Consider the following 18,784-nt stretch of genomic DNA (forward strand, 5'->3'; position numbering starts at 1 on the left):
AGGAGGTTCACAGTTCCAAAATTTCGTATCCAAAGGAGTAACCTTATTTGAGAAAATGCATGTGAGAGACAAGCAGACGCACACACAGGCAGATTCCTAACTAGCATTTTAATATTTAATTGCAATGATCGGCGTAACTTTATGAAACAAGTTGGGTAACAACAAAGGCGTCTTTCATCGCTGTAACAATCTTGAGAATACTACCGAACATTGGTGGGCCAAGGTAAGGCCCACGGCTTTTATTTCAAGTGAGTTAGTTCCGTGCTACCGAATGTAGCTGCAGTTTGGGCAAATGTTCTGGAAAATAATTTAACCTACAGAAAGCTAGGAACTATCATATATCGGCTAAGTGTACTCGACAATGCTTATCGGATAATATCAGGAGAAGCAGCATATGTATTAGTAAGTATGCTCCCTATAGATATCTTGGCGGATAAAGGCTCGTATCTCTACGACAAAACATACGCAATCGGGGAGTTTATCGCAGAATAGCAAGAAAGATAGGACCGTCCGGTCGTTCCGGTTATTCAAAGATGGTTTGGAAAAAGCCAGGGGGAATTACACTGAAAGCTAAGAGAGTTTTTAATTGAGCATGGAGGTTATCCCGCTTACCTACGTCGATTTGTCACGACGAGTCATCATACTGCCAAGATGTGGTAACGTGATGGAGAACAGTTTAAGTAGAAAGAATTCCATAGAAATGGGGTGGGGACAAGAGGCTTAGCTTCTATGTAAGTACTTAACACCATAGTGGTCCGTATTAAATGAACATTATAACATTATGCATAGAATATGCGAAACAGGCGCAACGTTGTGAAATACAAGAGAGATGAGATAAGAAATGTCAAATCTGATTATTTACATGATTGCTATTTACCCCGCAACGCTTAATTACCATCATCGTATGAAGCTCGCTGAAATGGGCTCCGCTAACGAAGTTCTTATCCTATGAGCCGTCGAAACCACACTTCCTAGATATCATCGACGCATGCAATGCTGTGCCCATCAATTCAGATAGGGAGTGTGCGATGACCCGTCAGACTGAAAACTTTAGTTTTGTTGGTGTTTATCTTCAGTCCAACTTCACTTGCATCTCTTTTCAAATCCAGAGCCATTTGAACAAGGTCCATGACCCGATGAGAGAACAAACAGATGTCATCAGTATAGTTGAGGTGCTTGGAGAAGGATGTCATGATCCATTGAATCCCTTCGCTTTCTCTGGACAAGGCAGCATGAAAAGCATTACAGATAACAAAAAGAAATATCGATGACAAGATGCACGGCGGACTTCGCTTTGGACCTCAAATTACTTTGAGATTTTACCTCGACGTAGCACCTGAGCTTTACGTTTCTCTGGAATGCCCTTCCTACGTGGAGCATGTCAGATACACTTCCTGCTCAGGCTGTTAAAAGTCGTCTGGAAATTGTTGAAGAGCAGGTGAAGCGAAGATCTAAACTCCGTTCCAATATGGTCCGTAACACGTTGATGTTGTCAATCAATTCCTTGATGCGTTGTAGGATTGCTTTATCTTTTTTTTTTTGATCACTGCAAGCACGCAGATACTCCTCCAAATGTCGCATCCAAAACGGGAACCCTTCTTTGGAATCTTAACCATCATTTCCTTGTTCCTAGGATTTCCGTACGAGTGAAAGTAGCAGATCTACAGGAACTGCAAGCGCAGCGATAAATATTATAACTCTGGGGGAAGACCGTCAAGCTCAGCGACTTTACTCTGTTTGAATGCATTGATGGCGAGATGATTTCTTGGCTTGGGGGCGCGGTCAGTACTTAATGTTACGATGACAGTCATTCCATCCAGAGGATGTGATACGGTTAAGAACCGTAGTGAAGTGTCCATTTCACTTTTCGACCATCAATGCTCCCCATAGGACCTTTGGAAGATTTGCGACCACATGCAAGTTCTTTTGTGAAGCGATATTCACTTCTGAAATCATTACTATCGGGGGCTCTTCCGGTTCCCTGACAAGGGAATAACGAATTCCCTTCCATGATTCCGTAGCCAACATCAAGGTCTTCTTGATGCATAGCACTGTACAATTGTGATCCTTGTTAACCTGTGCTGGAACCTTACATTTACTATCAGAAGTCGATTCTCAGGTCAAGATAACACGCCTGGTGGTAGCTTTCAGTACCACTTGGCTCTACACAGTATAAAAGCACATCGTCAATAAGTGTAGCGAGAGGGAGAGGGGTATTCTCCAGAGTTCTACCATCTTATAGTACTTCGGTTAGGCCAGAAATTCTCGTTCAAGTAGGAGAAAGCGAGCATTCTGGAGACCCCTGATACCGTTATTGAGGAGCGTGCGCACATCCCAGATACCAATCATATTATGTTTTCGATAGCTGAAGTGCATAGGTGTGAAGTCAATCCTTATTCGGTGCGTTGTTGACGTTTCTATAGCAGTAACATTTGGGAATTTGCAGCCAGCTATCCCGTAGCCTTGTATATTTTTTAGTCATTTTTTTTTATGACAAGCAGGGGAGCCTTTGGGTGTATTTTTAAAATCCAACCCGCAGGACCAATTAAAGCGGCAATGTGGGCTTATGAAATGAAGCCATCCAAGAAAGGATAGAGTTCCCGGAAGTTGAATTCGTTAGGGCAAAAATAGCTGGCAATTATAGTTACCGCTCTACCTTCGTATGCTTCCGCTATGGAATGGGGAAATCGAACTATAAAAACCAACACACCAGGGGCTGTGTTTATTGTCGAGCCTTTTGCAGAGTTAGATTTGGCACAAATATAATCAACTTCCGAGGGACATGTTTGGGCTCAACAGTCGTAGGTATCACGTTAGCGATGTTTGCTAGTAAGCAACATACTCACAGCGACCATCAGGCAATTTTCCTCCAGATCCAGAATGGGTGTTGCGACGGTAGTGTTTCCGTGGATGGGAAACTAAAAGTTAAAGTTAATCCATGAAACTATTTGCGAAGTTGTGTTGTTAGAGATACTATTGGAAAGGTACGATTCTGATGGTGCGGCTTCAAAAAAGTAGTACAAAGTATTAGACAAATAACGAAGACATGGACTCTGCCATGCCGAGGCGGGGAATTCACGCCAAAGGTCACACTATTGATGGAACGATAAAATTGCGGGCTGCATGCTTTCGACAAAGAAAATAATGCCACCGAAACATAGGAAGATCGGATTTCGGCGGAAAACAGGAAGTATACATGAATAATTGAAACAACTTTGCATTGAGGCAGATCTTAATCACTGGGGAATAACAAACTGACTTATTATCATATAATGAGGCTGAGAGAGCAAACTCCACAGTCAACCTGCTCGAATCGAATCCCCGCATTTTCACTTTACCGTTAGTAACTCAGGAGGAACTAATGTTCTGAAGTTGCGTTAGTAAATTGGGGATAATAGATCTGACGATTTTAGTGCCAGTCTCAATAGAACTCTTAAGCTGGCTGTTAAGACTAGACCCTCCAGGTCCATCAGCTTGTTTCCCCCGTTCCGTGGAGAAGGCAAAGACTACTTTTGATATGGGAAGCTAAGAGGTTAGATATTGTCTTCTATTTGTAGTTAAGTCTAAAATTGATAGACCAGTAGCTTACTCCAAACTACAATTATATTTTGTTATGTATATATAATATATATAGATATATATAGATATTAAAATGTAATTGTAGTTTGGAGTAAGCTAATGGGAAGCTAATAAGTAACCAGAAGATCTATCGCCATGCCCTATAGACATGGTTAGGAATATGCTAGAGCGGATCATTATCATAGAATAAAGGGATGGCCTACTGCAGTGAAAATTTGGTTTTCACCAAGTTCTAAAACGCGCGTCTAAAACGCGTTCAATTCAAATAGCTGAAAATAGATAAAAAAATAATTGTCTAAAACGGGTATTTTTAGTTGCTTGATTAGTTTAGTCACGATGGATCTCCGAAAGGTCAGTTTGGTACGATAAGGGTGGGGCCCTAGGGAGAACACCGTCTTGAAAGAGTTCTTTGTTGGGTCTGCTTCCTGGAACGTTATCTTCAATGAAGTTTTCGTCCCCTCCTTTTCGTGTTGGAAGAGATGTTCAAAATTGGTTTTGCTTATGATTTCACCGTGGTTCGCTCTGTCGCAATACTATTTGAGATGTTGAAGTGTAGGCCGATGAAACTATCAGTGCCATAAAAACTTTGCAGAAGATAGTCCAACTTAACCCAACGAAACAAAAAACAGAGGCAATCTTGATCACCAACCCTAAGAAAAGGAATAGGATTAGTATTCGCATTGGGGGCTATATCATCACTTCAAAGCAGGTTAGCAAAAATCACTGAAAAAATATCAACAGGGGAGGGAAAGTTCCCAAAGGGATAGTTGGCACAATTCCTGGCGAGCCATTGTGGTTAAAGGAAGTATCTACCCCGATTCAGTTGTGATGATTTTCCCTTTTGATTTTTAATGTGGTTGCACACCTGCAGAATCAGAGTCACTACTGTCACTACTGTTGAGATTTTGCTCAGAGAGAGGGAGTATTCTCTGGACATCAACAAAACTCCACAAATCATTGTCGGGGGTATATTGAAATCGGAGATTATCCCTAATAAGGAGAATTTAGGCGGAACTTGGTAAGACAGACAGTCCCAAAAAGTGTTCATCCTAATTTCTCCAGCTCGGTAGCATAGTTCCTTGTTGAAATACAGAGCAATTTATACACCCATCTCCAAAAAAAAGTGTTTTTCTGTTGCCGTGCTAGAGGACGCTGCGATCATCTTAAAGAAAACAAAGTAAACAGCATTTTCACGTACAGACTTAGCTACAGTCCGCAAACTAGGATTATTAAAAATATTAAAAGCTAAATTTTTGGTGCCGTGTTAAACTTTTTTTTGTGAATTTTGATGTTTTTTCAGGGCTTCTTCAATGAATAAAAAAACAACTGAATGAATTGCAATTATCCTAGTTTGCGGACTGTAGAAATATGTTCTGAATAAGTTGTGAAAATTTCAAAGAATTTCGTTAGATAGATTTTGGGCTATGGTGGCAGCCGATTTTCAATATGCAGTTTCGAGAAAACGCATTTAAAAAGTAGAATGCAATTTTTAGCCATAAAACCTTAACTGACCACTAATCTGCTATATCTAGCCCATAAACCCTAAGTTTCTTCAAGAAACCCATGTACAGCCTTAGCTTCAATTCTTGTCCTTTTAGCGAAGACATTCGAACGTCATTCGGACCGAAAAGTACGAGCCTTATTACGGCGGCCTACATAAATCTGGCATGTGACTTATCACGTATTTAACACTATAATTTCCAAATGACTCCGAATATCAAAAAATCACTTTGCCCATATATTCTACACTATATCTAGAAACAGTACAACTTTCTCGCGAAGTAATGGTTTGCGGTGGTTCCGCGGATCAAAAAGAAGTAGAAAGTTGGGTGGAAGGGTGTCTTCAGTGGGTAAGGGTCTCACACACTGCTGTAACCTGGCCCGGCACTATCGTTCCAAGTTTTCCACTTCCGACCATAAAAAAATCTACACTTCAAAGAGAACACTACAATAAAATGAATAATATTGATGACAACTCTAGATACATATTTTTTAAAATAGTTATATATGTAAAATTTCAGAATAGCATTGACATGACATTTCTCTAATTTTCACTGTCCAAACAATCCGAACAATCATTCAATTTGTTACGCTAGCATGTGGGAACCCAATACCTTTTCTATACTCCATTGATATGTATGTTATACATGGATTGAATGGCGAAAAAAAAAATAAATATCCACATTATCAGCAGGTTTCCACTAAATATTACAACCTTGATCTGCATTTATACTACCTACGAAACATTCTATGAAAATTTATGTATGCATAAAACATTATATAATCAGCAATTGATATGCAATATTTCTTAAATAATTTTGAATAAATATTAGAAGAAATTTGAATTGGTACGAATTTGTCTAATTAAATCTCAATCCCAATTGGCTAAAAATAATATGAAATAACGAAGTGTTGGTTGCAAGGCAAATGGAAACTGCAGCCATTTGAAAGCGAATGCATGTTTAATAATACTCACGACTAATGCTCCTTATCAAGCCTCGAATCTGAATGAAAATTTATGCAAAAGTTATACATACATTTACACATTTATTCGTTTAAAACCAATACTTTTTTGGGCATGAATAATGTTCGTAAATTAACTTTCGAAACCACCGAAGTGTAACCTGACTGCATTGTACATGCAAAAAGCATCAAGGAAAATTTAACTCAGATGTATCTGTATTTTTTGTTAAAATCTGCGAACAGACAAAGTCAACTTTTGATCGAAGATTTCCTGCAAATATGAATTTTCCTTGAAAATTTAAAGAGAAAAACCTTCAACAAAACCAAAGAAATGAAGCAAATAAACCAGAAATACATATGCACGGCGTATATCATTGGATTTGAAAGCATTATAAAGTGCATGCATCGAAAAAAAAATTGTTTACATTCTGGGGTTATTAGGATGAAACCAAAATTTAAAATGTAGATTTAAACGGAAAGATATGTGTGAACGCCAATAAAATTAACTGTTCGCGAAACGCATTGATTATATTTCGTTTATAAAATCGTAAATTATCTATTTAAATGCCAGCATTTTTCTAGCGTTTAGCGCTTACTCTACTTCCGTATCATCAATGGTTAATTTAATCTAATTTTTATGCAAATAAATTATCACATTGTTGAATCAAACTAAACTGATTGCAATTTCGAGCGGAAATGGATTCTCCTGCGATTATCTTTTCAAGATTGATTTAATTACTTAGGCAGAATGTTTCATTATGATATATTATACATACATACATTTTTGCAACAAATGCGTTTTTTCTGGACATTTAAAGGTGGATTAGTAGATGGCATTGATCTTTTTAGAAAATACAAAATTAGATTTGTTGTGCCAGGTACATCGAACTTTTTGTATTTTGCAACTTTTGTTCCCTACCTGGCTGTCACGAAATTTGATAGACTGACTTCATAATGCACGAAAAAGTGACAAAATATTTCGTTCTATTCAACATTGGATAGTCCCCCCAAAGGAATGAATGGCAGATACTCTAAAAAATACGAGTATGACTCAAGGTGAGTCCAGTTAATTTACATTTTTGTTTATACATATGAAAGCTTTGTTAATGATTCTACAAGGATGAGATTTAGAGGGTCATCTGTATCGGTTTTGCAATTTTTCCATTGAGCAGGGTATCGCAACTTCATTTACCATCCAAAGCATTAAGCAGGTAGCTCTTCAGAAAGAACCATTTTAAGCAGTGACCATTGTGATGAAAATCACTTTCAAATTTTCCGGGGAAATTTAAAGCGTGGAGAAGATACATGAGTTAATAAGATATTTTACTACTATAGTTCGACACCTATGATAATTTGTGAAACCAAAAAAGATTCTATCCAAGTATGTTCGCATTCTATGGAACACCCGGCAGGGTATACAAAGGCCCAAATTTCACCCCGAAAGATAAACAAGTCAGGAAACCGGAAGCTCAGCGCTTCAGACATAATGGGCCATGTAGGGGGGCAGAAATTCTTCGGAGGATTGTACGTCTCGGGTCATTCTTCCCATGATGTCGATATCGTCAGCATAGGCCAGTAGTTAGGTGGACTTCAAGAGGATCTTACGCCTCGCATTTACCTCAGTATCACGGATCACTTTCTCCAGGGCCAGGTTTAAGAGGATGCATGATAGGGCATCCCCTTGTCTTAGACCGGTGTTGATGTCGAATGGTCTTGAGAATGATTCTGCTGCTTTTATCTGGTCTCGCACATTGGTCAGGGTCAACCTAGTCAGTGTTATCAATTTCGTCGAGATACCGAATTCCGGCCGTGTACAGTTTTACCCTGGCTATGCGATCATAGGCGGCTTTAAAGTCGATGAATAGATGGTCCAACTGATACCCATATTCCAACAGTCTTTCCATCCTTTGCCGGAGCGAGAAAATCTGATCTGTTACTGATTTGCCTAGAGTGAAGTCTCTTTGGTATGGGCCAATGATGTTCTGGGCTATCCTAACAAGATAGAGGAGAATATCTTATAGATGGTACTCAGCAACTCTATAATTGCTGGACTGTGTGATATTTCCCTTTTTATGTATGAGACAGATAATGCCGCGGTGCCAGTCGTCAGGCATTGATTTGCTGTCCCACTCCTTGAGAACAAGTTGATGAACGACTTTATGTAATTGGTTGCCTCCATATTTAACCAATTCGGCTGTAATTCCTTACTTATGATTTTTAAGCCGAAAAATTGCACGGACTGTTTCTTCGATACTTGGTGGTGGCAGTATTTGTCCGCCGTCTTCAGTTGGCGGGACTTCCAAATCGCTGATGTTCTGGTTGTTCAGTAGTTCATCAAAGTACTTAACCCATCGCTCCAAAATGCTCATTCTGTCGGAAATCAGATTTCCCCCTTTGTTTCGGCAGGATGAGCATCGAGGTGTATAAGGGTTCATCATGCTGACTTGTTGCGCTTGGTGCGGTTGCTCCCCGTACTTTTCGATTTCACAGATCTGTTGGTTCTCCCTCGCGTCCTTTTTCCATCTGTGAAGTCGCTTCTCCTCTCGCCGGAGTTCGTGATAAATCACCGGGCGTGCCCGCGTTCTTTGAGAATGCAACATTACTCGGTATGCAGCATTCTTCCGTTCCGTTGCTAGCTTACATTCATCGTCAAACCAGCCGTTTCAACTCTTTTTGAGGCTGGGGCCAAGTTTGTTTGTGGTCGTATCAATGATAACGTTCTTCCGGTGATTGTGAAGAGCATTTGTTGATGCTTCATCTCCAGGTCCCCTGTTGACTGCGGTTATTGCAGGATCCACTCTTATAGATGTTACAGAGGATTGTGTTGTAGATGGCTGTGTTAACTCTCATCTGATTGTCAGAGGGGATTCTGGGTGGTGTTGTTATTCGAGCTCGGAGCACCATACCAACGAGATAGTGATCCGAGTCTATATTGGCCCCCTTATACGTTCTGACATTCATCAAGGCTGAGAGGTGGCGGCGTTCGATCAACACGTGGTCAATTTGGTTGAAAGTGGTCCCGTCTGGAGAGGCCCACGTATGTTTGTGGACCGCTTTCCGCGCAAACCAGATACTTCCAACAACTACTTCGTGTGACACTGCTAATTGAATAATCCGCAGTCCGTTATCGTTTGTATTTTGATGTAAGCTGTAGGAGCCAGCGTATCGCCTGAATACGGGCTTCATCCCTACTTGGCTGTTAAAATCCCCAAGTATGATTCGGATATCATATATGGGACAGGCTTCGAGGGTTCGTTCTACTGCCGCGTAGAAGGTATCCTTCTTCGACTCTGCAGTCTCCTCTGTAGGGGCGTGAACGTTAATGAGGTTTATATTTCTGAATTTGCCTCGCAAACGCAGAGTGCATAGCCGTTCGCTTGTGTTTTCAAAGCCGATAACAGCAGGTTTCATTTTTTCGCTGACTAAGGAACTTACTCCGAGCACATGGTTTACTGGATGACCGCTATAATATATGGTGTAGTGGCTCTTCTCCAGGAAACCCCTGGAAACGCTGTTATATCAGCCCTATATTGGGACAGGGTATCGGCTAGATGCTCAGCAGCTCCATCTCTGTACAGGGAGTGCACATTCCATGAGAAAATCGTTATTCCGTTATCGTTGTCGACTTCGTTGCTGTGTTATCCGTCCAGTCCGAGGTTCCGGTTGTGGCTTCGTAACAATTTGTGTTCCATGTAGGGTTGTCAGCCCTACCCAACTCCCAACCTGGAGGACCAGTTGGTACAATTTGTCCCGTTTTTGAAGGCGGGGAGTAGAGTTTCCTGCTTTATCCTTGGTAGAATTCCATAAGAGCTAGTCATTTGTTGTGTTTGTCTTTGAGACTTAACGCCTCGTAGGTGATTACCTTCCAGAAGTCTCTGGTCCTACGGGCCTTTCAGGCTATACGCTGAAAGGTATTGCCGTCCGAGTTTCTGAAGAGTGTCCTTGCCTACCTTTATGTGAAGTGACTATCTCTTCGTTTCAGAATTTAGAAAACTAAATATTCTGTCTTGTTCGTAAGGGCGAAGTGACGGGTGAGATGAATCCTGGATGGAATACGGAGGTAGTCGGCTATATGCTATGCCGTTCCGTCCTCAATAATTAATCTTCACCTCATTCTCTGACTTCAAACGAGGAAGCTTGAATTATCTGTATCCCATTTGCTTATTTTATTATTTAGTTCTTTGCGACGGGGAGCAACTCGATGGTTGTTTCTTCGATAATATGCACTGTGTGTGGAGACTTTTCTGCACACATGTTTAACACAATTTTTGATGTTGGGATTGCATTTTGGCCATCCGAGAGTTTTGCGGGAGTTGGTTAAAGAAGTGACATTTAGGAACATCCTCTCATTGAAAAACTGAGGCAGAAGAATCAATGATTGAGGCTATGATCCGTCGTAGATCTTCCACCCCTCCATCGCGGCACTCAGGTCGGGAGATTTATGGCTCCACCGGCGGTTAAGCCGTTTTTTTTTTAATTTTTCAAATTTAGGTTGCGTTCTGTTTTAACTCGTTAGACCATCGGGAATTTCCTTGTTTGTTTGATTATTTTTAGATCCGGTGCGGACCCACCCATCAGTATAGATAGTTGATTTTATATAATGACACCTGAGGGATCAAAACACTCAAAGACCCCCCTCACATTCCCGAGCCTGGCTAGCACAGAGGCGAGCAAGAACGTGTCAACCGAGTGCTTTGATGGAGCTTCTGTATTTGCGGGCAGACCTTCACGGTCCACTTAACCAATTTCTTTTAGATTTTGAGACAGCTCCTCCCTCTAGGTCATCTTCGACACTCAGGATGGTCATTTGACCATCTAACTCTCGTAAGTTTCATTACAGAGTGGAACCGTACAATGCAATGCCTCATCGTATGCTAACCACACCCTTATCAGAGGAACGCTTCAATTACCGGAAACGCCACCTTGTTAAAACTGCGGCAAAGAGCGATTTCAGCAGGAAGATGATTGAAGGAATCATCATCATCATCAACGGCGCAACAATCGGTATCCGGTCTAGGCCTGCCTTAATAAGGAACTCCAGACATCCCGGTTTTGTGCCGCGGTCCACCAATTCGATATCCCTAAAAGCTGTCTGGCGTCCTGACCAACGCCATCGCTCCATCTTAGGCAGGGTTTGCCTCGTCTTCTTTTTCTACCATAGATATTGCCCTTATAGACTTTCCGGGCTGGATCATCCTCATCCATACGGATTAAGTAACCCGCCCACCGTAACCTATTGAGTCGGATTTTATACACAACCAGACGGTCATGGTATCGCTCATAGATTTCGTCGTTCTGTAGGCTACGGAATCGTACGATTGGAGGAATTATCCATAAAAAATTGGCAAAAATAATCTGACGACACGATACTTCATACAAACAGGACAATCTAGAAAATCACGGGTACCTATCATCCATTCCCAAATCAGCTACCTGGCCAAAAATTTCCTAAGGAAATACGACATGGAAGGGATATCTACTAGCAGATCACATAATCTGAAGACACGATAACGAAACGGGAAGGACGCCACGGATGACAACGAGGAAAGTGGAATCTATCAGGTAACCTGCACCGATTGCGCAAAATCATATATAAGGCAAACCAGAAGATTAACAAAGACGAGGTTTAACGAACATATAAGGGAAGCAAATTTTGCGAAAGAGAAAAACAGACCAAGACATGCATTCAAATCATCACCAAGACCGCAAAAAGAGTCGGAATGGCTGGTTGGACGATGAATGTACGTTAGCAACAGAACGGAAGAATGTTGCATACCGACTAGTGTTGCATTCTTAAAGAACGCGGACACGCGCGGAGACTTATCACGAACTCCGGCGAGCGGAGAAGCGACTTCACAGACGGAAAAAGGAAGCCTGGGAGATGCAACAGATCTGTGAACTCGAAAAGTACAGGGAGCAACCGCACTAGGCACGGAAGTTTTACCAACCAGTCAGCAGGATGAAGGCTTATACACCTCGATGTTCATCCTGCCGAGACAAATAGGGAAAGAATGGGCATATTGGAGCGATGGGTTGAGTTTGAGTTTGATGAACTACTGAAAAACCAAAACATCGGCGAGTTGGAGGTCCCGCCAACTAAAGACGACGGACAAATACTGCCACCACCAAATATAGGAGGAACAGTCCGTGCAATTCATCGGCTTAAGAATCATAAGTTGCAAGAAGCCGACGGAATTACAGCCGAATTGGTTAAATATGGAGGTGACCAATTACACCAAGTGATTCATCAACTTGTGCTCAAGATGTGGGACAGCAAATCAATGCCGGACGACTGGCAACGAGGCATTATCTGTCTCATACATAAAAAGGGAGATATCACACAGTGCAGCAATTATAGAGGTATCATGTTCCTGAGTACCATCACTACATCACTAAGGCAAATCAGCAACAGATCAGGTTTTCTCTCTGCGGCAAGCGATGGAGAAACTGTTGGAATATGGACACCAGTTGCACCATCTTTCCATCGACTTTAAAGCCGCCTATGATAGCATAGCCAGGGTAAAACTGTACACGGCGACGAGAGAATTCGGTATCCCGGCGAAATTGATAAGACTGACTAGGTTGACCCTGACCAATGTGCGAGGTCAGATAAAAGCAGCAGGATGACTCTCAAGACCATTCGACATCAACAACGGTTTACGACAGGGGGATACCCTATCATGAGTCCTCTTAAACCTGGCCCTGGAAAAAGTGATCCGTGATGTTGAGGTAAATGCGAAGATTACGAACCCCTTGAAATCCACCCAACTACTGGCCTATGCTGACGATATCGACATCATGGAAAGAACGACCCGAGACCTTCAAACTGCCTTCATCTAGATTGAGGAAGCGGCGCGAGATCTTGGGCTGCGCATTAATGAAGGCAAGAGAAAATATATAGTGCTAACGTCAGCAGCAAAAACCAACCAAACAACAACATCAAACCGAAAATCACAACCGATCAGAGCTACGATGATGAAATCCGTGCACCATTGTTGGCAGCCAACAGAGCCTATTTCAGCTTGCAAAATCTGTTGGTGGATCTCGGCGCAAAACCGGGATGTCTGGAGTCCCTTATTAAGGCAGGCCTAGACCGGATACCTGTTGCTGCGCCGTTGATGATGATGATGATCTACGAAGCAATTGTTGTTTTAATTTTGTTTCCCATCCGATGAATGTAAATCATAATGGGCCCGACAAATGTGAAAGATCTTCAGGGGCTGAGATCCATCGTGAGAGGGGTCTAGTGTATGAACCTTCAATAATAAATGAAAAAATGTCCGAAAATGGAGACGAAACTTTCAAGGAGCAGCCAGTTCCACAGCGAAGCCGCACAAAGTGCTGGGGTTGACCGCAAAATTTTTGAAGGTTTCCATCTTTTAAAAAAATCTCTATTTATAAAATTTCGTCGGGTCTTTGAAAGATCGAACCTGCGCAGTTGCCTCTCGTGAACTATAAAGACTATACCTCATATAGTAAAGTGGGAAATGACATTCGCAAACGTGCGTTATATGAAATAAATATGAGTAGGAATCGTCAAACGACTTGATCAAATTCACCTTTGCAGTTGTGAAAAGCACGACAAGTGCCCGTGTAAATTTGCAGAGTGTTCGTCGACACATGCTTTCATGTCTCTAGCCAGCTTGGGAGTATGGGATCCCTCAGCGTTCGCGTATAAACATCTTACCTTTCAAGTGTCTACCCATTGCCCATAGAATTCACAATAAAATAGACTGTCAAACCCACGACTATAAGCGCGTGAACATATCTTCGATTGGATGGAAAAAAGATGGAAAAAATGGTGATCAGGATGGCCTGCCTAGATTGATATCGACAGAATTGTAACAGGGACTTCAAAGGGAGAACACCAGCAATGAAAGGTTATGCTCTCAGTATCGTGGAATTTGAAGGGTGTGATGTTTTTTGACCTTTTATCATTAATCGTAACAATTAATTCAGAAGATTGTCAACAATTGGGCATCTCTCGTCTAGAAACGCTCAGAGGAGTTGTGTTCCATTAAGAAAATTCAGGACTATATAAGTTTTCGATGACCTGTAAGCAATTATTGTTGTATGACTTGTGGTTTCGTCCAGGGCAGAGGCAACTCATTAGACACTGCCTCACCTCTGTCCTGGGAGCAGCGTGCCCGAAGTAGGCACATGTTGGCATTTGCTTCCTTATATTAATTCAAAAACACGAGATGTGTATAAATTATAATGAAGACAAATTTGCCTTGCAAAATTCAAGCCTAAGCCGGCCGACAGAAACGGCAAGTTACATGTTTTGCAACTTGGGTGCTTGTCCAAGGATGAGAGTTCCGTGGACCACAACTGAGAAAGTATGTTGCTTTCCAACTGGTCCGGTATGCCATTAAGTGGATGGCAGACCTCAATTCTCAAATCAAATTATAATTATAATTGCTTGGATGGAATTTACTGCCTCACCTAGCATATTAACATTACCAAGCGCTATATTCAGATGAGGTGGTAAGTCAGCAGCTTTTTCAGTTTTCTGCCAATAAAGAAAGGACCTGTCGGGGAATTATGAAGCTCACCGAAAGATTGCAAAAGGTCATCGGACCAAATGGCATATATATCATTGATTCATGTTTGTTTTTTTAGAGAAATAAATGACGCAGGCAAAATACCGCAATTGCTTTTTAATCAAACGAATAACATTTGGCTTCCTACAAATCCTTAGGAAAAGGTAAAGTACTGATATCCGCCGATCCAATTTTCACAATAGATGAAGTTCATAGCTGAAAAATTATCTAAGGGATGCATACAACATAGTCGATATTCACAAGAAAATGGGGTTTAAATACAAAAGCACCAAATGCTTAGTTTCGCTTTTAAGACACTTCGCAGATTATAATGCTTGATCCGAGGACACTAGTGGCTATCACATGGATGCAGACATTTTCTAACACAATTCTCTGCATCCAATTGTTTACAGCAATTCTAAGGCGATCCATTCATAAGCTTCCGTAGCAGGGCATGATCAGTAATAAGAATTTCAATCCTTTCAAATATGTGTTAATATGTGGGTGACCTATTCACTGCTACTTTGGCCTTCTAATCAGCATGTCTCAAATATCTCCCACAAATGCGACGGAAAAAGAAACGCACGAGCCACTTATCAAGTGTGAGATAGGATTTCAAAAAGTAGATTGGCAAATTATTAAATTTACTTAAAAAGATATTGTTAAACTACAGCATACAAAAAAGGCAGAACAGGGTTTTATCGACATCGTCAGCTGAATATTATTGTAGGTTTTTATGTTCAATCTCGATCAATTTAAGTAAATTACTGCAGGAATCAAGATGTACTAATTGACCATCTATCCTACCTAATTATAGAGGTATCACGTTGCTGAGTACCATCTATAAGATATTCTCCGCTATCTTACTAGGCCGGATAGCCGCATAGGCCTAGAACATCATTGGCCCATACCAAAGAGGCTTCACTCCAGGCAAATCAGCAACAGATCAGATTTTCTCTCTGCGGCAAGCGATGGAAAATCTGTTGGAATATGGATACCAGTTGCACCATCTTTTCATCGACTTTAAAGGCGTCTATTATAGCATAGTTAGGGTAAAACTGTACACAGCCATGAGAGAATTCGGTATCCCGACGAAATTGATAAGACTGACGAGGCTGACCCTGACCAATGTGCGAGGCCACATAAAAGCAGCAGGATCATTCTCAAGACCATTCGACATCAACAACGGTTTAAGACAAGGGAATGCCCTATCATGCGTCCTCTTTACCCTGGCCCCCGAGAAAGTGATCCGTGATGCTGAGGTAAATGCAAGGGGTACGATCCTCTTTAAGTCCACCCAACTACTGGCCTATGCTGACAATATCGACATCATGGGAAGAAAGATCAGAGACGTACAAACTGAAGGCCATCCAGATCGAGCAGGCGGTGATTGGCGCGAGATCTTGGGCTGCACATCAATGAAGGCAAGAGAAAGTATATGGTGGCAACGTGAGCACCAAAAACCAACCAATCAACAACATCAAACCACACTGGACAAACGGGAAGAATAAAGATAGGAGACTTTCTCCTATCTAGGGCCGAAAATCACAACCGATAACAGCTACGATGATGAAATCCGTTGGCAGCCAAAAGAGCCTATTTCAGCTTACAAAAACTGTTTCGTTCGAAACGTTTCTCCATAGGGTCAAAGCTCTTACTGTACAAGACTATGATCTTGCCAGTTCTCATGTATTCCTCGGAGGTTCTTAGCAAGAAAAATTACGAACTCTTGGCCGCGTTCGAGAGAAGAATCCTATGAAGAAGAGGATGATCCATGGTAGAAAAAGAAGACGAGGCACACCTTGCGTGAGATGGAACGATGGCGTAGGTCAGGACGCCAGACAGTTTTTAGGGATATCGAATTGGTGGACGTCGGCGCAAAACCGGGATGTCTGGAGTTCCTTATTAAGGCAGGTCTCGACCGGATACTGGTTGTTGCCCCGTTGACGATCCATTCGTTGACTTCTAAGACAGGGCATGGTCAGCAATAAGAATTATCATCGTTTCAAACGTATGTATGTCAATATATAACTGATATATTCGCTGCTATTTCGGCCTTCCAGTTAATATGTCCCCAAGTATCTCAAACAACTGTCGACGTTGTTTTGCATTCAAATTAGACTCAGACATGGCTACTTTTGTTCGAAAAATATGAAAACGTTGTTTCTAAAAATTTATCGAAAATTATCAAATTTACTGAACTTCCAGCAATAGCAACATACAGTAAAAAGTAAAAAAGGATCATAGTGATGTCTTCAGATTATTCCTTTGATAGTCACAAACACGGAGGAATAGGATTGTACTTTTTTATATTTGACTCCTTTACTTTCCTATCATTCAATTGAAGCAATTAATACAGGAATCGAGATGGACTAATTGGACATCCATCCTTGCTGGAATATTGGGTAAAAGGTAACAATTCCAAGTTTCGGATGGAAAAAGGACTCATCGCTGGAAAATCATTCGAAACTAAGCACTATATGTGAACTTTCATTGAATTGAATTGTATTGAAAGGAAACTTAGGATAGATTTTCTTGTACAGGAGAGTTGGAATCAGTCCTGTAAAGATTATAAATTATAAATTTTGTATCTGCACTTCCGACACTAAGGCAACTTCAAGGGTAATGCTTAATTATTGCATTTTTTCATGAGCTTTTACCATGTTTTTGTGAAAGTTCAACGCCTCATTTCACTTTACAAAAATTTTCGAACTGAGTTTTATAATTATGCAAAAGTGCCATTCACAAAATTAGTTAATTCACCAGAAAAAGTAGATATTTAAAGTATCTAATCTCGATCTTTAGGAAGAACAGAAAAACACGATTACACACTCCACTTTACAAGAAACTTCTAATGACTGAATAACATACTTCATAACACTGCACCTAAGATATTTTCGCCCCTAAAGGTGGAACCATACCTTTTCATTAAATCACGCAACACCTTGCCGGAAACTCATAAATCAGAATGTGCATGTGCTTCTTTGGTATCGCATAAATGCATTTCTGAATAAAAGTAAGTTACTAAGTAGAGTACAAACTGCTGTTTATGTATAGGAAAGCAATGTCTTCACACATTATTGGTTACAAAATTTCATTGCTATGTAAAACGCCTTCGGAAAACAATAGTTATAATACAAAGTTGGAATAGCACGCATTTTTTTGGACGCACTCAACATGGTACCGACATACCTAATTAAGTTGTAAATGTAAAAACGGTACTGGTTTTTGCCCAAAGTAATAATGTAAATTTGAATTTGAATTGGGGAATTTTTTGTCTTGTTGATGCCATTATAGATTTTGAGAACATAATTAATTGTTACCAAATAGTAATTGTGAAAACCACCTTTTGCCTAATTGATGTATCTGGTTTGTTTGGGTCAATTGCCATTAAAAGACCGCGTTGGCTTAATTGATGAAACTGGTAACTTTTTAAGAATCCATAGGGGTGCTATTGCTTCAAACGTTCATTTAATTTGCAAATGCATTGAATTGGAACAGTAGTAACATTAGAATAATAGATGGATTCCGCAGATACTTCACATTATTTATGTGAGTGCGGTCAAATCCGGGGAAATTATCCTAGATATTCCTGGTATCCTTGAAGCGATGGATTTGTTGAAGGGATAGATTCACTTATCCAATAAATTTGGAACATACAAATTAAACTATGGAATCAACATGCATATTTATAAACAAAATTAAAATAAACAAATTAAAACATCTTAACTCTATCACTGACTAGGAGCAAACATACCGAAATCATTTTAACCGACGAGATTACACGCAAGACGACCGTTGCAAAAACGATTCGAATTAACTGGAGAGTGAATTTATTGGATCACGATTCACGTACGAGTAACAAATTTCAACTGAACTTTGTCTCGATCATTCACGGTGCATTTATAAAATCAACTGAAAGATCGCCGAATTCAAATCCAATCTGGTTGACTTCAACTGGATCTTGGGGCGGATTTTTTTTTCGGTATTTATTTTTCTTGAAACTTTTAAGTTGTTCGGATGGTTTGAAGGTGGCGGCGGCGGCTCCATGACTCCCGACTGACTCATAGTGCGCCTATATCGAAGCAGCGTCCCGCCTTCAATATTACTTACTGCATAGTATTACTATCACTTTAGCTTAAGATGAAATGGATACACTATCGGTCATAAATGCCACAGCGTTTTTGGCAATTAAGCTC

At 40.7% G+C, this 18,784-nt stretch overlaps 1 protein-coding gene across 1 annotated transcript in view; it reads right to left on the reverse strand.

Annotated features, from left to right (window-relative positions):
- The window catches only part of LOC119658433, a 42,583-nt gene extending 24,073 nt beyond the window's left edge, over window positions 1–18,510 (reverse strand). Inside the window, exon 1 of the mRNA XM_038065836.1 lies at window positions 18,343–18,510. Coding sequence (XP_037921764.1) covers window positions 18,343–18,351 — 9 coding nt within the window. The 5' untranslated portion in view covers window positions 18,352–18,510. The remainder of the gene's footprint in view (window positions 1–18,342) is intronic.
- Window positions 18,511–18,784: the final 274 nt, after the last annotated feature.

The sequence above is a fragment of the Hermetia illucens genome, chromosome 1 (assembly GCF_905115235.1).
Source record: "Hermetia illucens chromosome 1, iHerIll2.2.curated.20191125, whole genome shotgun sequence".
Taxonomy (NCBI): Eukaryota; Metazoa; Arthropoda; class Insecta; order Diptera; family Stratiomyidae; genus Hermetia; species Hermetia illucens.